The 20,892-nt window shown below is 37.2% G+C and overlaps 1 protein-coding gene across 6 annotated transcripts in view; it reads left to right on the top strand.

Moving 5' to 3' along the window:
* The window catches only part of ITSN1 (intersectin 1), a 145,314-nt gene that overhangs the window by 34,745 nt on the left and 89,677 nt on the right, over positions 1–20,892 (top strand). For 5 of the 6 annotated variants that reach the window (XM_075033766.1, XM_075033765.1, XM_075033768.1 and 2 more), the window contains exons 3-9: positions 2,752–2,844; positions 4,838–4,901; positions 12,252–12,412; positions 13,883–14,062; positions 14,700–14,793; positions 17,445–17,545; positions 18,155–18,218. In XM_075033766.1, coding sequence (XP_074889867.1) covers positions 2,752–2,844; positions 4,838–4,901; positions 12,252–12,412; positions 13,883–14,062; positions 14,700–14,793; positions 17,445–17,545; positions 18,155–18,218 — 757 coding nt within the window. The remainder of the gene's footprint in view (positions 1–2,751; positions 2,845–4,837; positions 4,902–12,251; positions 12,413–13,882; positions 14,063–14,699; positions 14,794–17,444; positions 17,546–18,154; positions 18,219–20,892) is intronic. The other variant, XM_075033767.1, reaches the window with a different exon arrangement.

Raw genomic sequence — 20,892 nt, 5'->3', positions numbered from 1 at the left:
AATAAGCATGTGGCTAATGTAGTTTCTGGAGCATCTTTAATTTGTAATGTGGTGTGAGAGAAGTTTGTATATGATATTCATACTTGAACCAAGTCTACTGAGTAGCATCATACCTCCTTTTAGAAGAATGACAGCAAAAGTCTAAGACTGTTGTAAGAAGAAACAAATGGTGTGAAGAAATTCCAATTTTTATGGGGAAATTTATCATCCTTTTGAGAATGCAACATTTTTTGTTATCTGTAGTCACCAAACAAGATGCAGAGGAGAAGATTTATGCAGTCTCCCATTTTGGGAGAGCCCTCACTCCAGATGTGCAGTATCTGGTATCCCTCTGCTTATGAATACCTATAATGATGGTTTTGTTTTTATTTCGCTTCCTTTCTTTTTAAAGAATCTTTCAAGCCAGCTTGGAAAATGGGTATGGAAAGAGCACAGCACGCAACATGTACATTGGGGTGACTCATTGATATTCCAGAACACGGCCCATTTTAAGGATGACTCATTAAAAAAAAAAAAAAAGAAAAAAAAAAAAGGCATGGTAGGATTTTTATAATTGTTGGGAATAATGTGGTATGCTCAACCTTCTGTCAGTTTGTCCAGAAGAAAATGCCCATTTCATATATCAGAGCCCACTGCTTCACTTTTGCAGATGAGGTGATTGCTAAGCCATGAAAAAGAAAAGATGGTTAGAGGGCTTGCTGCTGCATTCAAGAATAGCTTGCTTATGAGTCAATTTTGTGGTTTGGTGACTGCCTCCTTTGTATCCAAATATATTGAAAAGCCCCACAACCTCTGTGTTGGCATCCAGGATCTGAAGCCATGAATGATGTCTTGGTGTTGGGTAAGATTCTGCTTCCTGCCCTCCCGTAGGTCTTATTGTTTCCTCAAATAACAAAAGATGGAAACGAGGCAATGCCAGAGATGCCATTCATACTTCTCTGACTGAAGAGGCTACTAGGCTTGCTTGGTTTAACATTGGCTTTTTTGATGTTCATATCCCACAAAGGAGATCTACTGTTTTGATACCAACCAGATCTCCATCTGGAAGAGTAAATGTTGACGATCATTTGTTCTAGTTACAGGGACTCCAGAGGAAAAAAATTAACAGATTTTATTTTAAAATAGTTAATAGAATAATTTTTAGTTACCTTATGCCATGAGAGTTTTTAGTTCTGTATTTTACTGCCTTCTTTGCGGAAGGATAGGAAGAGCTGTTTTGTTGTTGTGGTGGTTTTGGTTGTTTATTTTTTCTTGGTACTGGAGTCATGCATACCTCAAACTGAGAGAGAGCAAGCCAGGGAATCATTGCAAATTTCATGTTGGTTTGTTTGTTTGTTTTTTTCTCCCCACATTATTTTCAAGAAATCCTGCCTCTTTGTGTAAGCTACCACATCCGGCCTTAGGATCTTAGGCTGGAGTAGTCATGTTTCCAATACAGGGATATATTCATCTGCTCCTAGTTGGCCTAGACTAGTTGGCCTAGTCTGCATATTGGTCATAAAGTCTTAACACCATTCCTTTCCTCCTGTCAGGAGTGCATGAGAAGATGGGGGAGATAACTGCTTACCTTGGACTATTGTGTTTTGGGATGTTCATGTCCGAAGAAGGGTCCTGTTTCATCCCCACAGGGAGCACTGCTATGAAATCTGTTTACAGTGCCTCTGTGAGCTTAATCACTAAAATTCTGGGATTTTTTGACTAATCTGAAAATGTCCTTTCTTTAAATTAGGTATTATTAGCCTGTCTGCTTCTAGAAATACATAAGCTACCTGAAAATGGGATGATGATTTTTTACCGAGAATGTAGCTTTTCTTTCATTAACGAAATCTACCATTTAAAGGAATGTTTTTCTTCCCCTTGTCCATTTCCTTTTCTCTCCAAAGTAAATTTTGACACATGAAAGTAAGTTTTAAAAAGCAGAAATTCAGGAGGCAGGAAATTCTCATGTTCTTTATAACTGCTGAGTCTGATTCTGCCTCAGCCTACAAGCAGTTTGAAATACTTACTGTAAATGTTTGTGGACCTTATTAACTGAGAATTTAGTGCTGATACAGAATGAATGCTAGATCTCCTCTTTATTTTTTTGCAAGTCTACATTTTATCTTCTAATATTATTTCAATAAAACAGTGATTCCATTAACTTAGATGCCTTTGTATCATTACATTCCTATACAGTAGGAATTACAGGAAAGTGCACCAGCACAATGTACTTCTACAGATGTTGAAATCATGATTTTTACTGATTAAAAATTGTTGAGACGAATCTGAAACCCAGTGTTAGAGAGTTCATTGGAGGTCTTAAGTAAAAGTTGAGATATGTTTGCTCTGAGTACAAATAATCTGAAGGATGAAAGTGAAGCATCTGCAAGAGGAGAGAGAGGAGAGGAACTGCTGCAAAAAGAACTGGAGAAACCATTGTGGAAGCATGGCACTGTAGAAGGGTAGCAAATCTCAACATAAACTAAATACCTGCAATTTATGAGTGTGGTGTAAAGAATCTGGTCTCTGTAACATATTCTTACTTAGATTTCTCATTCTCAGAAGAGAGCACACTTTCCTGTGCTATTGTTGCCCATGAAAAATGTTTACTATCTGGTTGAATTGCACTTTTCCTAGACAATTAAGGAGAGTTCTTCTCTTATAATAGTACAAAACCACAGTATGATATGATAAAATTATACTCAGAAATAAAAATAGTGTAGTTTTTGGATAATGTTTCTTAATTTTATTTCTCCATTTCTTTTGAACTAGGCAACCTGGATATCTGGGCTATTACTGTGGAGGAGAGAGCTAAACATGATCAACAGTTCCATAGTCTGAAACCAACATCTGGATTTATCACTGGTAATGAAATAGTTTTCACTTCTAATTTCATTTAACTAAATCTTAACTAAGGAGCTGAAATATATGCAGAGTTGCCTGGGAGACATTTGGGTATAAGAATTTTAAAAATCGAACAGATCTCACTCATTTATATGCCTTGCCACATCAACCCCATCCTTTCTGATATTTTCTGATATTTTTCTGATATTTACTAGCTATATACCTGGTTTATGCCACCGGATTCTTCTGTAAGTAGGATTAAAACTATTTATAACTCCGGCTGTAAAAAACAGTTCTATTGTGTAGAGCCAGCTGATACTTACAAACTGTAGAGTTAGAATTCAGGATGTGGAATTACCCTGATACCTAGTGCTTTTAATGTGCTCAGTAAATTAACTCACTGTACTGAGTCTTGCTGAGATAGAGTTAACTTTCTTCATAGCAGTCTGTATGGTGCTGTGTTTTGGACTTTGGCTATGGCTGAACAGTGCTTGCAAAGCCTCAAGGCTTTCACTATTTCTTACACTGCATGCCCCTAGCGAGTAAGCTGGCGGTGAGCAAGAAGTTGGGAAGGGGACACAGGGGGGACAGCTGACCCTAACTGACTAAAGAGTTATCCCATACCACCATGCTCAACAAAAACTGGGGGGGCAGGGAGGCTGTTGTCTTCCAAGGTAGCCATTGCTCAGAGACTGACCTTGAGGAAGGTGTTGAGTGATTACCCTTGCATTGCTTGGATTTTTTTTCTACTCTTTCACTTATTAAACCATCTTTATCACAACCAATGAGTTTTCTCACTTTTGCTTTCCCCATTCTCTTCCCCACGCTGCTGCGGGGAAGGAGAGTGAGTGAGTGACTGGGTGCTTAGTTTCTGCCTGGGGTCAACCCACCATGCTAGCATACTAATAGATTAAGAGTCTGTTTAAATAAAGATGTATCAATTTAACTGAAATCTATTTCAGAAACTGGTTATTTAAACTAGTGAAAACAGCGTGGATGACTTCTTTAAAAAATCTAAATGGCAAAATTGATTTAAGTTGTGGGAAGCAAAGCTGCAAGTAAAGGAATTGCACTGACCTACTAAATTTTCATTGAACACCACTAATTTGCTTTGGTTTTAAAGGCAATACTTTTTTGTTAGCTTGTTTTGTTGCATTTAATTTTCTTTAGTGCTATCTAAACTCTGATGCTCAATTGAAATGAAAGGTATAGAAGTATTTTACCTTTCTTGCTGTCTGATCCATCAAGAGGATTTCCAGAGTGTGAAATCAGAATCAGATTCTTTGCAAAGTCTCATCACAGCCATACATGCCTCCAAGTATACAATTTGATTGTTTCTGCTCCAGTTACATGGCAGATACGGTACAAAATACTACTGTTTTTATTGACCTCCTTTGATATTTAGTGCTCTTTCTAGTCTGTTTACAACTTTCTTTTACAGGCCACAACACTTCCAAGTGCCTAATCCTTTTGTAGTTGTTTTGCTATCCTTACTTTTAATGGGTAGTTGGAAAATGACTTTGAAATATACCATGGCTTTGTTTAATTAGTGGCTTGTCAGGTTCACATCAGGGTAAAGACCCCTTTATTTAGTTTATGCTAGCTGACTGACATTGTACTTCCAAAAAATCTAAGAGTTTATATTGATAATACTTTCCTGGAAGAAAAAATTTTTTTGTTTTCACAAGGCATACGATTCCAGCAAAGGGAGCCATTAACACAGATTAGGGACTGTGAACCATGAGTTTCCCATTGCCCTAAATGTCTATACCTGGTTGACTTCATGTGGTGCTGACTGTTGCAGACTTAAAACGTATGTGCTTGTTGGAAATACCTGGTAGTTTTGCAAGTGACAAAATAAGTTTAAATCTCATACTCTGTTATGTATGTGTAGCATTAAGTATTTATGGTTTTACTGTTGCTTCTGTTTTAGATATTTTTGACTCATGATTTCCTCTTTCCTCTTACAGGTATTTTTAGCATTTTCTGAAATGATGTCCTATTTATTTTATAGGTGATCAAGCTAGAAACTTTTTTTTTCAATCTGGATTACCTCAACCGGTATTAGCACAGATATGGTGAGTATATGGGAGGGGATGGGAGAATTGCACTTACATCACAGAGTGAAGTTTACTGGTACGGACTTGGACAGTAACTATATTTCACAGTTTAAAATCACTGATTTACTTCAGTATGTTTTCCAGAAGTCTACAAGGCAAATATGCTTTGCAGTATGTTTTAGCTGAGTTTTTAAGTTACTAGTTCAGTTATTGGAAGTAGGCATCCTTCTACAAATGGCATTTTTGAAGTTGATGGTTTGCAATCCTCATTTCAAATTACTAAATGCTTTCAACTTTATTAAAAATGTACTAATACAATCACTAAGCACAGTAATTAGTATTAAAAATCTTCTAATGGGAAAGCCTGTGCAAGACTTGCAGAAGTTGTTACAAAAATTAAGACTGACATAGACTATTTCCGTTGTAGTTGGAGATACAGCTCGAAAGCTTGAAATTGTTACTATTCCTTGGTGATCAAAATCTCCATTGCTGTATATTACACACCACAAACATTTCTACATTCTGCCACTTTCTTCATGCAGGATTGCAATTGTTCTGCTCCAAATTGTATGACCCTGTCAGACTCAGACATGCTAACTTGCATAGATTATTCATAATTTACATTAATTATATTACTACTAAAACTTTTTTTGGTGCTAGACAGAGTGAAATAATACTGTTTTTCATTCTAGATTGGAAAAATGCAGCAGAGGGATGGGTAACTTTTGTCAAATGTTAACTTTTCCTCTGTTGTTAACTGAAAGAGAGAGTAGTTTAGTGCAGTTATGAAAACTTTTTGTTGTAGTAAAGGAATTCTAAAGTCAGAATCTTGCTCCAACTGGAAAAAGAAGAGAATTTGCAAGAAAAACAATTGCTTTGGAAATATGCATGCCTAAAAGAGGGGCTGGATTTACATGGCTTTTAAATAAATAGCTTATTTTCTTTTCAAATTATCCTTATCTTACAAATATCAGATCTGGTCTGGTTATCTTATTTGCTGAAGACTCAGTGAAAGTTCATATGTCCCTTTGGAACTTCTCTTGCCTCTTAATTAAACAAGGAAAGAGGTTTTGTCTTAAACAAGACATCCCTTCTCCAAAAATGTTCTGTAGGCATTAGCTTTAAATAGGTGTTAATGGAACTAAACAGTTGTAAATAATCTGACTAAAAATCTCTTCCTCTCTGAATTATTCAGTTTTTCAGCCTCTTGAGAGGGAGAGAATCATTCCCCTAGTTCTGTAGTTGTCATAGAGACAAGACCTGAACTTGCACATTTTTTTTAAATAAAGCTGAACTCAAACTTATTCATGCTGCCTTTATAAATCATAAAAAAGCTTGTAGATATCCCTTTCTCACGTGTCTCCTTTTTTTGATCATCTCTGAATTAAGAGAAGTAAATATTTAAGTAAAGATCTAAATCACTTGTATATATTTCCAGTTGAAATTAGAATAACCAAGTAGAAAAATAGTCACATAGTGGTAGTAAGACCCCTTAAAAAGCGGGGGGGGGGGGGTGGGGGGTGGGGGGGTGGAAGGAAAGGAAAACTCGCTTCTTTTCCCACAACTCAAATGATTTAACTCTTTTGATCTATCAGTGAATGTTTGTTTGTAACCTACCACGGATTACAGCTGTCCCACAGAAACAATAGAAGTTAGACTGTTTAGTGGCAAGAAGTCCTTTGCAGCCTGCAAAGGACATCACAATATGCTCAAGACTGCATTGAAAAATGTCAATCATTGTTTGTCTTAGCTCCCAGGGGTAAGATCTCAAAGTGGCACACTTGCTTTGTGGATTAATAGCAATACTCTGATGTTGTCTATCTAAGTCACTGTTGACATTGATATAGATCCGTGAGTACTTTAATAGAGGGGGGAGTTCTGGAGTAATAAGCCCAGAATTTCTGAGAGATGCGAGCTGCATAAAATTTCTTTTCTATCGGTATTCTTTATTTATTGAATAGATGGAATTTGGGTTTTTTTTAGATAGCATTTGATTATTAGAGGGTGAGAAGGGGAGGTACAACAGTCTTTAAGGAAGGAAGGTTGTTATTCTGAATTAGAGCCACTTGTAAAACTCTTCAAATTAATTTTCTGATCCTAGAAATATGGAATTGTATGTGTTTTGGAAGTGTTTTCCTATTCTTAATGAGTCTACTTATTTTGAATACAGTTGATCATATTAATCTGCAAGATAGGAGCCTAACATTTGTTTCATGAAGGATTACCTACAGCTGTATGTAGACAAGCTTATGCTAATACAAAGTTTCATCTGTTTTGTTGGCTATGGAAATTCTTTTATAGAAAAATACAACTGGGAAAGGAACTGCAGGGGGGATTGGCCTAATGAGTGATTGGCCATACTGCTTTCAGAGCTCTCTGCAGAAAAAGCAAGCCCTCTACCTCTTTGAGTTTCCAAACATACTATCTCATAAGTGAGAGAATTTTGTCTGCATAAATAAGCAGTATAAGGATTTTCACTGTCTTGTATATTAATTTTAATTAAAATTGAATGGTTGTTCTTGTATCACAAAAAATAATTTTCATTAGAACTTCAAGAAATGTTAGCTAGCTAGCTGAAGTACTGGTTAAATGTCTTCTGCCTCAAGAGCTGCTTTGAGAATATTCTGAAGTTGGTTTAATTGTTTTCTAAGATGAGACTCTAAGGAGTAAATTTATCTTAATTTCTGCTATTAATCAAAGCTTTCCCAGAATTCATGTTCCTTAAAAATAGTAGCTCCATGGTTTTTAACATTGAGAATTCCTGTGTCCCTTCCACTCATAATTCATTCAAGAAAAAAGAAGTCTCTGGGACCTCAGTGGAGCAAATTAGTGGAATTATTATGGTCTGTCACGACAACTTCTTTACTGTTCTACCCTTACAAGCTTTGGAGTCTGCCAAGCTGGTAATCTATTAAGAAGCCTCTAAGTAGGCTTTGCATTGCGACTGCAATGGCTCGGAAGATAACTGTTTTTAAGTAGGCAATAATCTGGCTTTCTTCTAAAGCCCTTATGAATGGTGGCCTCAAAAAGCATCTTCTGTGTAGCCTGTCTCTCTGGAATTAAATGAGAACTAAAATAATCAATGCCATCTGTTTTTCGTGCATTTAGAGTTACTTATTTTTTCAGGACAGACTAAAGCCATTGGTTGACTTACCTATTTCTGACATATACTTCTCTCACAGCCTTCTTAAATTTGTGTCCAAGCGTGGGAATGAAAGATTATGGGTGCCAATTCTGTGAGTTGTAACTCTTACTATACATGCATTGATTAAGTGACTGATGCTAAAGACCTAATTTCTCCTCTCTAATTATGTCTGAGTTTTATAATGCAATATGGGATTGTATAATCTAATATGGGAATGTAAAACTAAATAAATTCAGATTTTTTGAGCTGCAAGGAAATTTCCTTGTTTTAACACTCTGTCCTATTTTCAGGGAGATAGATGTTTTGTAGGCTAATCGTAAGCCTATTTGACAGAAGAAACTGTATGCTCAGTTTCTGCATCTCATAAATTCAAAAATAATCAAGTTGTCTTTGCATTCTGCAGTATAGAGGAGAGAAAGGAGGAAGAAAAGATCTGTAGGGGAAGAATTTTGTTAGCACCTGAAACCTAGCATTGTGATGAAGCCCACTGCAGCTGTTCTCATTAGAAAACCCCTGTTATAAACACAGGCCTGTTCTATAAAATATGATAAATATTTAGTCAATGTTTAATCCATTTACTGCTCTGCACTGGTTCCGGCCAGACCTTAAATGAAACAAATTTAAGGACACTACATTCTTCCAAATTTCATTAGAAGCAGAAGAGTGAACTTAGGTAGTGTTTACTGTCAGCCACGTACTGCATTTAAGGTGATGTTTATTCAAAAGAAGCACTGTAATCTAACAGCATGACACTAGGTTCAGTAATTAGAAATGAAAATTTGTCCTATTTTTGCACTAAAGATTTTGTCAGACAAAAGCTGTTTTTTTGTTAGCATGCTGTAAAAATGTGCATAAATTCTATAGTGTGTACATAATTTTTCTCACTGAAATTTGTGCTGTTAATTTAAATAACAAACCCATTGACGTAAATGAGTTGAACAGAAGGTCAGACATTAAATTAAAAGCTACTGATGATTATGTGAATAGTAGTTCAATTAAAGCAATGAGACTGGTGCACATCAAAGTTTCTTATTACTGGACAATTAATATTTTCTCATGTAGAATGCAAAGACTTTCTGTGTTCTAGCAGTACACTCTAAATAGTGCCTGGAGAATCAAGGTCACCGACACTGTGATATTTACTCTTATGCCATTTGCACGGCCATGCATATAACAGGTTGAGGGACTCTGCCTGTGCTTTAGTAATGTAAAAGGCTTAAATTTTATAAATCAAAGTATTTGCAGGTGTAGAAGCCACTTAGGTTGAACAAATAAGACTATTATAAATAGAACTTGTGTAATTACTTTACTTAAATGCAAAGATGTAAGGAAAATTGTGACTATTTGAGCTGTTGGTGCCAGTTGGTCACTGTGGAGCTGACTGACTTCTCCGTATGTTGAGGAATGCGTTGTCTTTGTGAGGACAACTGACTGCTTGGAGTGCAGTCAAAAATCTGCTAGAATAGTTTATTCAGATCAATTTCTCTAGCTTTGTTCCTGTGCACATCCTCAGCATGTTAGCTATATAAGCCTGTTTTTTACTGCCCGTTTCCTCTGGGCATCTGATAGAAGAACGGCTAAGCAAGTATTGAACTAAACTTTCATTAAAAACTCCACACATTGTCCTTGTTGAATATTTTTGAATTTTCTTTAGTTGCCTTAAAAAAGGTGTAGTGTCTGCTTGTAAGCATCAATTAAATGAAGGTAATTATCTGCTCCTAGTTTCCATTGTTCTTAATACTCTAATTTTCTAATGAGGCTTTCTTACCTGTGGTATTCATTCACTGTATGTTGGTTTACTCTCTGGTGCAAAACTCAGAAAAGGGAGCACTTCAGAAAATACATTAAGTTTGGCCATTAAGTTTCTGACATTCTAACATTGCAAATATATTTTGGGTTTGTAAGACTTGCAGCATGTGTTTCTCCTAAGTGAGACTTTCAGAAATCTAAAATCACTGTTTATAGGTGGTGACTAATGGATGTTATATGAACTGTTTTGTTCATAAAAACTAAAAGGTGTATGAAGAAGAAAATGAAAATGTGCTGAGTAATACTGTTACTTGTAAGCCTAAGTGATGATTTTGGGCAGAAAATTTCTACAGCGTATGGTGGGTCACTTCTATGCTGTTGTTGAAAAATAGAGTGGATATTCTTAATTGTCATAGTTAAACTATGAATTCCTTCAAAATGAATTTGGGATTTTTACAAGAATTTTAAGTTATTATAAACATTTCTGTTATAGAGAAAATTTTCAAGAGATGCAAACATATCTTTTTGAGGTTTATACCTGTTTCATTGTATAGGAGGAAAAGGAACTAAGGTTCTCCCATTCATCTCTGCAAGTTGTGTGAAGACAAAAACATTACATCTTCCACTTTAACTTAGCCTGCCAGTACCTCAGGAGCTACCAGTGTGTTGCTTGCTCTTCGTGGAAGAGTGATCAGAAGCTGAGACTCTAGAGTAGTGGTGTTCTGCAAGGAAGAGGAGATACCCATTCCAAATTTGTACTTCTCTTGGTCCAGGTTTACCATGCTGGCCTTCCCTCTTCCTTCCTTTGGTTGGACTACCATATATCAAGTCTGACTGCTACAGTAGGATCTTTTTAATTGATTATTTGTCAAATGAACCACATACTAAGGGATCATGACTGAAATTTGAATCCAAATCACATTATGCTTTGTGGGTCCCAGAATCAGTTTTGACTAAATTTAGGCTTCCAAAGACTTGCTGGTAGTGGGATTAGAGGAAGGTTTAAAGTTACTGAAGAACAGGCAGATTTTATGTGTAAATTAAAATTCTGTGTGATACTAAGCTTCAGGAAACAACACCTAGAAGTTCTCACAGCCAAAACTTGTTCTTCAATGAAATATATGTAGTAATTCAACATCTCTCAGGGAGTGGTGTGATGCGTACTTTTCTTTATAACGGTAAGCTTCAGAGTCTACAGTTTCCTCACCAGACTTTCTCTTTCTTCTTTAAGTAGTGCTGCCAGATTTTTAGTAGTAGTATTTAGCTTGTGACATCAAAATTGGTGGATTAAGACAGCTACACTGCTGAAAGTGCTGTCTTATAATACTGGGGAGGGTTGGGGTGTCTCCATTTTTGGGGAAATGCTAATGGTGATCTAAACCAGGGGAAACTCTTAAGATGTGTGATTGACCTGTGGCAACCCCTGCTGGGATCTGCCTCTTCAGTAAGTTTTCCAAGGATTTTTTGGTTGGGGTAGGAGGATTTTAATTTTGTGAACGCTTTGCCACTGCATTTGCCTGGCTGTCTACTTAAATAAGTATCAATTATGAATAACTGTCAATTTATTGCAGCACTTTTTTGATAATTTTTCACATACTTGCATGAATGCTTTCCTTGACAGGGATTTAATCAGAAATAAAGCTCTAATTTAACTAGACTGCCTGGGTCCTTTGTGTTGTCATGTCCATGACATGTAAATGTACACATGAACTTAAACATATATATTATTCCAATACTGAAATGTGTACTTAATTCTTCAAATGAATGCAAAGAAATAAGCTAATATTTGAAACTATGTTTACAACTAGTTACATTATTAGTGTGCATTTACTCTGTTTTTTGGTTGCAATTGCAGGAACTAACATTCTTCTTCCTGCTTCTCTCCCCCCTAACCTCCCAATCGTATTCCCTGCTGAGCATGGTTTTCTTAACCATCAAATGAAGAAACAAAAAGACGACTGTTTAAGTCAGACTACTTTACATGAAAGCCTATTCAAGGTCTAGGCTCAATGTTTTATCTTGAGTACTATTGTTTAACTGAAAACACATTTGTACACTTTCAGACATAATGGTCTTTAGTAAAGTGCACAGATTTAAAGAACATTTTATTTTAAGTGTAGCTAAAGTACAGATTTGCAGACTAAGTCATTTGATTCTCTGTGGTGCTGTTTGTAGTAGCATGTAATTTAATTTGTGTGATTTTTGCAAAGTTTTTGTAGAACTACATAAATCCTTCTTCTTTAGATGTTTCACTGTAATTCCTGTAAGAGTTGAAAAGAGACATTAAAAATACTTATTAATTGCTACAAGAAAGAAGTCAAGAAGCTCTCAGTTTAAATAGTTTCTTGTTTTATGACCATTTTTAGCCTGGCATAATTATTTTTGAATATACATGCCTGTGTGTGCATGCTCCTAGGTCAGTTTCTGAAGATCATAATTTAAGAATCTAACTGTGAAAATCGTGTATTTTTTAGGGCTCTAGCTGACATGAACAATGATGGGAGGATGGATCAGTTGGAGTTTTCAATAGCTATGAAACTTATCAAATTAAAACTACAAGGTTATCAACTCCCATCTGCACTGCCTCCTGTCATGAAGCAGCCACCTATTGCTCTGCCTAGTGCACCAGGATTTGGTAAGCTCTTGGTTTTCCTCCTTGTCAGCTTGTATTGTAGCAACCCAAGTTGAATTTGATTGTCATGTTGCAGTTTCTAAAAGAAACTTTTAAGAAAAAGTACTTATAAAAGTACGTGGACTCAAAAACCAAATGCTGCCACTTGCATGCATGTGCTCCAAAAAAAAATCTCAATGAACTTTTAGCACCCAGCCATACTGATAACATAAGTTGAGGTCCTGTTTGCTTCAGGTCTTAAACTGCTCCCTGTATGTTCCAAACAAAAGTGTTTGCGGGGAAAAAAGATGGATCAGGTAGCAGGGCTGGTGCATTTCAAAGTGATGGAGTTTTTAATTAAACTGTTGTCATTAAAGAATCTCCAGCTTTGGCAAGATTAGCTATGTTTTTCTTAATTTTTACAAGTCATGGTAGTAATGCGCCCCTCTGCTTTTATTTTATGAACAGTGCTGTGCTGGTATTAGCTAGAACTGCTCATTCAATTCTCATGGTTAAGTACTGCCAAGGTCACTATCATTTCAAGGAAAAGAGTAGGGAAAATGGGATGGTGAGAGGAATAACTAAATGAAGCTGAACCTCATGTTTGACACCTTGATGTTCTGCTGTATTCTGTAGTGAGAGGTTCTGTACCTTTCTGTTTTAGTCGTTGCTGTGACTCAAGTTGATTGGTGCCTGAGAATCACTGCTGTCCTTAAGAAGAGAATAGTGCATTTGATAAACTGTCTGCAACCCTGTTGTTTGATCAGTTGTCACTTCCACAAGTTTTACAGTTTTATTTCTGACTCCAAGAAATCAGTGAAATTGAACAGAGCAAATACTGGTTTAAGTGAGAAAAGACATAATAAAGTCAACCCCCTAAGAAAACCAGGAAAATCTGTGATTTTCTTTTTTCTCATTCACTGTAGACTTGATCTCAGCTGCTTGCACACACCCTCATTCTTCCCATTGGCATGACTGGACCTCCTTAACCTCCCCGTTATCCATGCAACTGTGCTTACACCTAAAATACCTCATTACTGTGCTTTACCCTATTAGCTTTGCACTGTTTCATCTTGACAATAGGCTGCAAGCAGTTATCCTGAAGCTTGTTCTTTTCAGTTGTGGCTAAATGTAGGTTTTTGGGTTCATTATTCACTGGAACTTGACAGTGCTGCTCTTCATTTAGTTCAAGGCAAACAATTCTTTTCTTCAGCAAATGCTAATAGACTTTTTTGGTCAGTGTTGCATCCAGTGTGATCTTATATGCCTACATTATAAAATGGTATATTGTTCCCTCTGCATTGTTTTATGTTCCCCTGCCATGCTAATGGTGCAGTGGACTGTAAGAGTTCTTTCAAGGGGTGTGTGGAAGTTTCCATTTCAATTTGTTCTTTAATTGTGCATTTACTGCTGGGTTGCAGGCTGCAGTTAAATTGTTGTATCATATTAGGAGTGTCTAAATTAGAAAAAAATGTCTCCTTTTCTTGCCCATAGGTATTGGGGGCATTGCCAGCATGCCATCTCTTACAACTGTTGCCCCAGTGCCAATGGCATCTATTCCAGTAGTAGGAATGTCTCCACCATTAGTATCTTCTGTTCCTGCAGCAGCAGTACCTCCCCTGGCTAATGGAGCTCCTGCTGTTATACAGCCTCTGCCTGCTTTTGCTCATCCTGGTATGCTACATACTGAGAATCTGTTTACTCTCTTGCTATTAACAAATTATTTTGCCATTTTGTTTGTATCCAGAGAACAGTAAACACAGAATTAGCCATTCTAACTTACTTTAAAGAATGACTTTGGGTAAGGACTGTACTTTGGTTTAGCCCAATGTAATTGGTTAGCAAACTTGTATAAAAGAAGAAACATGGACATACTACACTGTAACAGTCAGTCATGTTGAGCAAAATATTGACCCTGTTATAACAGCAGTGTGTGATGAATCTAGCTTGCTGCTAAACTGTTGCCTAGAAATTGGTCCTCTCCTATCTATTTATAACTATTGAAGTACTGCTATTTGTTGGGATTATTTTAAAATACCGGACTACATATGATTTCTAACATTAATCACAGTATAATTTGCTATCAACAGGGTTTGCATAAAACTGCAAAAGTAAAAAGACATGAGAGAAGTGCCTGTGTGTTTTCACATATTTTGTTAGACACTGTTAACTTATCTTAATATTTTTAAAAGGGATACCGTCACAAGAACCGTAATGCTTGCATTTGTTGTTAGGAACTAAAGGAATGTTATTGAAATTTTGCAGTTTAAAATGCTAATGCTAATAAATACATGTATTCTTTTATTTACAGCCACATTGCCAAAGAGTTCTTCCTTTAGTAGATCTGGTCCAGGATCACAGCTAAACGCAAAACTACAAAAGGCACAATCATTTGACGTGGCTAGGTAAGTTGGTATGGAATGAGTGTATGTGTGTGTATCTGGTTCCCCAGAGTTAGAAAAACTACTTCTTTTCCACAGAGTTGTTTTCTGAAATAATGTTTACCTGCATAAATCAATTCCTGCTGAGATACTACTTCAGGATTTCATAGGATGCTGTGGTTTTACAAGGAATCTCCATGAGCAGTGGATCATTGAAATATAATAATTAACTATTACAGTACGTGTTGACACTATTTTCAAACTCTTGAAAACTTAATTTTTAGAAAAGCATTTGCTTCTGTAAACATAATCTGCATTGTGTAATACTGCACAGGCACTTCTATTAGTGTGAAAACATAACAAGTAATAATCTTTAAAATTAGCAACTCTAAGATTATTTTTAAAAGCAAAATATTTAATAGTTCTCATATTTTAAATACACTCCACATAGCCGTTTCTTATATATTCTTCAAGTTCTGCATGAAAAGGCTTTTAGGTTACTTGAAGGCCTAGGAAAGTGTATGATTAGGCAAAATGTATTTTGCTGTGGTCTGAAGAAATGTGTCTAAAAAAAATAAAACTTCCTTAGAGGTGGTAAGACAGTAATTTCCCGAAGTCTTATGGGACATTATTTAATTACGTATTTTTATTTTCATTTTTCTTCCGCAGGTTTTTCTTGTGCCCTGGTATTAGATAAGCAACACTACTGATTATTGGCAAATAGGTTTAAAAATCTTTCAAAACAAACAGTTCTTTTTCTCTTTGAAATCTAGTACTGCCAGAAACATAGTAGATGATACGCTGATATAATTTCCAGAGGTACAAGAAGTTATCTGCTTTGTCTATAACAACACTTGGTATTTGTAATGAATGAAGTTTAAAAAATTCAGCTGAAGTGGCCTCTAGATATTCCATAAGAGGGCTGTCATAGTTCTGGGCTTAACTATATCTGAATCCTGCTGGTCACTTTTATTGCCGACAGAGGCCTGAACCTCAGGTGAGATGACTTCTTTTCTGAGGTGAAATTGCATGGTTCTCTGAATCTGTTTGGGCCGGGCTTGGAGCTTCCTTAGGTCAATTGCTGTTACTTCAGTAACTCTGAAACATCTGCCAGCAATGAAGGGGGTATTCCTTTACAGACTGCTGCTAATGTTGAGTGATGAACTGGTGTGTGTCTTCAAGTTTTATTTTGGAGGAAACAGATAGCAAGGTAATTGATTTGCAGAGTTTATGGAAAGGGAGAAAGAAGAGCTAAGTCCATTAAATTGAAATATAAAGTTGAATTAATTTATTTTTTTTTCTAGCTGAGAATTAGTTTGAATTTTGAGAAGGGTGAAATTCAAAATTCCATTTGTGGTGCTTTTATCACTCTGCCGAGTCACCAGTAGCGAACTCTTGCCATGCATGGTGTTTGGCATACTTGAGTCAACTGTTTTGTCCTCCAGCATTTTTTCTTCCAAAATTACCATTTGAGTATCCATGAAGGAGAGTTTCTTACTTAATGTGTAGTAACCTTACTTCACAGATCAAGGTACATATATATGTAAGACAAAAGTAGACTTAATGTATGGAAACTCCAAATCTAGCAAAACTGACGAGGGAGGAAATCAAGTGGATAAAACTTAAATGGTCAGCGCTTTTTTTTTTTTAAGTTTCAATTCTTATTTGCCTTGTATAAGATGTAGCTTGTTTTTGCTTTGCTCCCATGAAAGAGTATTATCAAAGCACAGTAGTTTGGAAATAGAAAATAGAAATAGAGGTATTAGCTGTTTTGGGTCTTGTCATGTGAGAATAAGATATGAGGTCAATTAGTAGAGTATTCATATAATCCTTCTCAGTTCAACTTTGAAAGATCTTACCATGCTATCTGCTCAGTGGACCAGGGAAAAGGGGTTTGGTGGGTTCAGTTTATGTTTTTTAACTGTAATTTGGTATGCTGTTACAAATGCTTATTTAATCTGGCTGCTTTTTTTGTTTTTTCCTTTTTTCAAACTTAACAAAAAAGGACAAAGTTTCAATGTATCTAAAGACAGAAAAACTGTGTTTATTGTTTTTCAGTATGAACGCTTGTCAGCCTTAAAGCATGGAAAATTACAGCTACAAATAAGAACACACAACCTATTATATGAATGAATTAAAACTGGGAATATTACATTTGTCAGTTGAGTTCCATTATAAGAAAGTTTGTTTGCTTTCAAGTGTAGCTTTTTCACACTTTTTTCTATGTTTTCAGCATATTTTACAATTGTTTTCCTTAATCAGTTTATGAATTATTTGGCTAAGACAACCAGTTAAAGACAAGGTAAAATGAGATATTACTTCTGGTGAATGTGGTAAGGCATTTCCTATTATATGTTTAAGTAAAATCTTTTAGCTCCCCTAAACTGTTTAGGTTACTTAATTCTCTGCTAGTAAAGAAAAAAGCAAAACTCTTAGGCCTGTCATTCAACTTTACCAAAAACCATCTTCTAAGACACTGAATTATCATAAACGTTTTCAAACAAGAAGTCAAACCTGTTGTGGTTTCAGGAATAGAAGGGAATATTTTTGAAAAGAACCATTTCAGGCATTAAACTTGATCTCTGTGCAGCACTTCACCCTGTTGTACCTGTTAGCTTCATGTGATTAAATTTAAAATTATATTTCCCCCCCCCTTATCCTTTTTCTAATTCTAGTGTGCCTCCTGTGGCAGAGTGGGCTGTACCTCAGTCGTCAAGACTGAAATACAGACAGCTCTTCAATAGCCATGATAAAACAATGAGTGGACACTTAACAGGTATTGAAGCAGATTTTGTTGTCTCCTTTTTTTGAACTGTAAAAGGCCAGTTATAATACCATTTAGAATACTATTCAGATAGTAAGACACTCTCATCTCTCTGTTGCCACTGTCAATATTTTTCAATCTCCCAACTGCTTAATGATCTTGTTTAGAAGCAAATATTCATGGTAGCTGGGATCATTTTATCACCTTCTTTCCTTTATTTTCTGCAAAGTAAGTTGGTACTGGGAAATGATTCTTGGAAAACGTACAATGGGTTATGTGAAAACTTGTGCAGCCATTTACAGTGTTCAGTTGATCCACTGATGAGGGTGCCTATCCAGTTTCAGAAAGAAACTAGAATGGTACACTGGGTTAGTTTTACTAGTTCTAGGAGCATCTCTTTGACTTTCATAGCTGCTTTTTTTTATCTCAGTGTTGTAGAGAAGGGAAGGCTTATGTATTTTTTAGTATTTTCTTTTGAAGGGGTAGCCTAGTTCATGCTGGTAACATCTCTTCGATGTTAGGTATTCAGAACTAAGCTCTGCTTGTGCAGTAGCTACTTGGTAATGCAAGAAAAGGAGAAAGTTGCTTATTTGTTTATTAATCTTTGTTTCATTTTGTTAGGTCCACAAGCAAGAACTATTCTTATGCAGTCAAGTTTACCCCAGGCTCAGCTGGCTACAATATGGTAAAAATAAATGTATCAATTTCCATGAAACTGGAAACTGTACTTAAACCTTTATACTGTATTCTGTGGGTTTTTTCTCCCTTTCCAATCTCCCTCCACTGATAAATGATTATACGTTGCTCTTTGTAATGTATGACTTTATAAAACAAAACCTGCAGTGCTATACTTATATTAATATTACTTCACAAAAGTAAAAAAGAGCATCTTTTAGGCTATGCATATAGATGTTTTGTGAGCTGGGTTTCAATTATGGGGTTTTTAGGCAGACCAGATGTTCAGCCTCCTGTGTCTTCCACATCCCTGACCATATGTGATGCACCACCAGTGAAACTTACACATTTGCACAGGTAGTACAAAAGCAAGCTTAATCCAGAACCATACTTTCTTTGGGACTTGTCTGCCTTTTATGTGAGTTTCTGAGGGCTTATTTCCAAGGACATTGAGTTACATATGTTTAAAATAAGGGATTTTAAAAAGACTGGTCTCAGCTTCTCTTTTTCCTTTCAACTTCTTGTTTGCTGAAATTTATTATGTTCTTATTGTCACATGGAAAGTTATTTGTAATTAACTTGTATACTTCATAAGTCTTTGCTTGAAAACCACTCTCAACTCACTAACCCATATGACTTCTTGTGAGGTTGTCAACTGTGCTGTTGCTCTAACGTGGCAGTTCAATTGCACTTGCTTTCTTTGCTAAGCACTGATGTTTTTGTTATATCTTAAAAAGCACTCTCTCTTTCCTTGTTTCCTAACAAAGTTACTGTAAGGAGAAAAAATATCAATCCAGTCATCCAGCAGATGATTAACCAAAAAATACTCTGCTTATTGCCAGCATTTAAGTAGGTTGTGTAGGCAGGGGAATGACGTCAGCATACTCCAGGAGTTCTAAACATAACTCTCTTGATTTCTGACATTCAAAACTGCCAAGTCTATTGAGATAAGGAATCGATTTTACATTTTACAGCTTTTGTTGTCCTAAGTATTGCTCCCTTTCCTGATACTTACCCTCTGGGAGTAGAACTGCTGTTGCTGTTCTCTGGGGCAAAATTTGTCAGTATGTATTGGGATTGGATACACTGACTCACAACAAAGTGAAGTAATTATATGCAGCCTGTCAGCTATTCTGTAGCAGCTGTTTTGGTATTTCATAGAATCATAGAATGGTTTGGGTTGGAAGGGGCCTTAATGATCATGTAGTTCCAACACCTTCCACTCGACCAGGTTGCTCAAAGCCCCATCCAACCTGGCCCTGAACGCTTGCAGGGATGGGGCATCCACAGCTTCTCTGGGCAACCTGTTGCAGTGCCTCACCACCCTCATAGTGAAGAATTTATTCTGTATATCTAATCTAAATCTACCCTCTTTCAGTTTAAAGCCATTACCCCTTGTCCTATCCCTACATGCCCTTGTAAAAAGTCCCTCTCCAGCTTTCTTGTAGGCCCCCTTTATGTACTGGAAGGCTGCTATAAGGTCTCCCCGGAGACTTGACTTCTCTGGGCTGAACAACTCCAACTTTCTCAGCCCGTCTTCATAGGAGAGGTGCTGCAGTCCTCTGATTATCTTTGTGGCCCTCCTCTGGACTTGCTGCAACAGGTCCATGTCCTTCTTACGTTGGGGCCCCCAGAGCTGAATGCAGTACTCCAGGTGGGGTCTCATGAGAGCAGAGTGGTGGGGGAGAATCACCTCCCTCGACCTGCTGGTCATGCTTCTCTTGATGCAGCCCAGGATACAGTTGGCCTTCTGGGCTGCAAGGGCACATTGCCAGGTCACGTTGAGCTTCTCACCAACCAACACCCCCAAGTCCTTCTCCTTGGGGCTGCTCTCAGTCCATTTTCTACCCAACCTTTATCTGTGCTTGAGATCGCCCTGACCCATGTGCAGGACCTTGCACTTGGCCTTGTAGAAGAACTTCATGAGGTTTGCACGGGCCCACCTGTCAAGCCTGTCAAGGTCCCTCTGGATGGCAGCCCTTCCCTCCAACGTGTCGACCGCACCACGCATCTTGGTGTCGTTGGCAAACTTGCTGAGGGTGCGCTCAATCCCACTGTCCGTGTCACCGACAAAGATGTTAAACAGCGCCGGTCCCAATACCAGACCCTAAGGAATGCCACGCATTACTGGTCTCCGATTGCACGTCAAGCTGTTGACTGCAACTCTTTGAGTGCCTCGACCCAGCCATTTCCTTATCCCCACCAAGTGGTCCATCTGTCAAATCCATGTCTCTCCAACTTAGCAACAACGATGTCGTGCAGGACGGTGTTAAATGCTTTGCACAAGTCCAGGGAGATGACATGTGTTGCTCTTCCCTTATTCACCAGTGCTGTAAGCCTGTCGTAGAAGGCCACCAGATTTGTCCAGCATGATTTGCCCTTAGTGAAGCCATATTGGCTGTCACCAATCACCTCCTTATTTTTCACGTGCCTTAGCATAGTTTCCAGGAGGATCTGCTCCATGATCTTGCCTGGCATAGAGGTGAGACTGGCTGGCCCATAGTTCCCCAGGTCTTCCTTTTTTTCCTTTTTAAAAATGGGGGTTATGTTTCCCCTTTTCCAGTCAGTTGGAACTTCCCCCGACTACCATGACTTCTCACATATGATGCATAGTGGCTTAGCCACTTCATTTCCGTAACAAAGATGTTAGGATAGCTGATCAATTATATCTTTGCATGCTAGAT

Source organism: Buteo buteo, chromosome 8, assembly GCF_964188355.1.
Source record: "Buteo buteo chromosome 8, bButBut1.hap1.1, whole genome shotgun sequence".
Classification (NCBI taxonomy): Eukaryota; Metazoa; Chordata; class Aves; order Accipitriformes; family Accipitridae; genus Buteo; species Buteo buteo.
The sequence above is the reverse complement of the archived record's forward strand: the minus strand, read 5'-3'. Positions and strand labels throughout refer to the sequence as shown.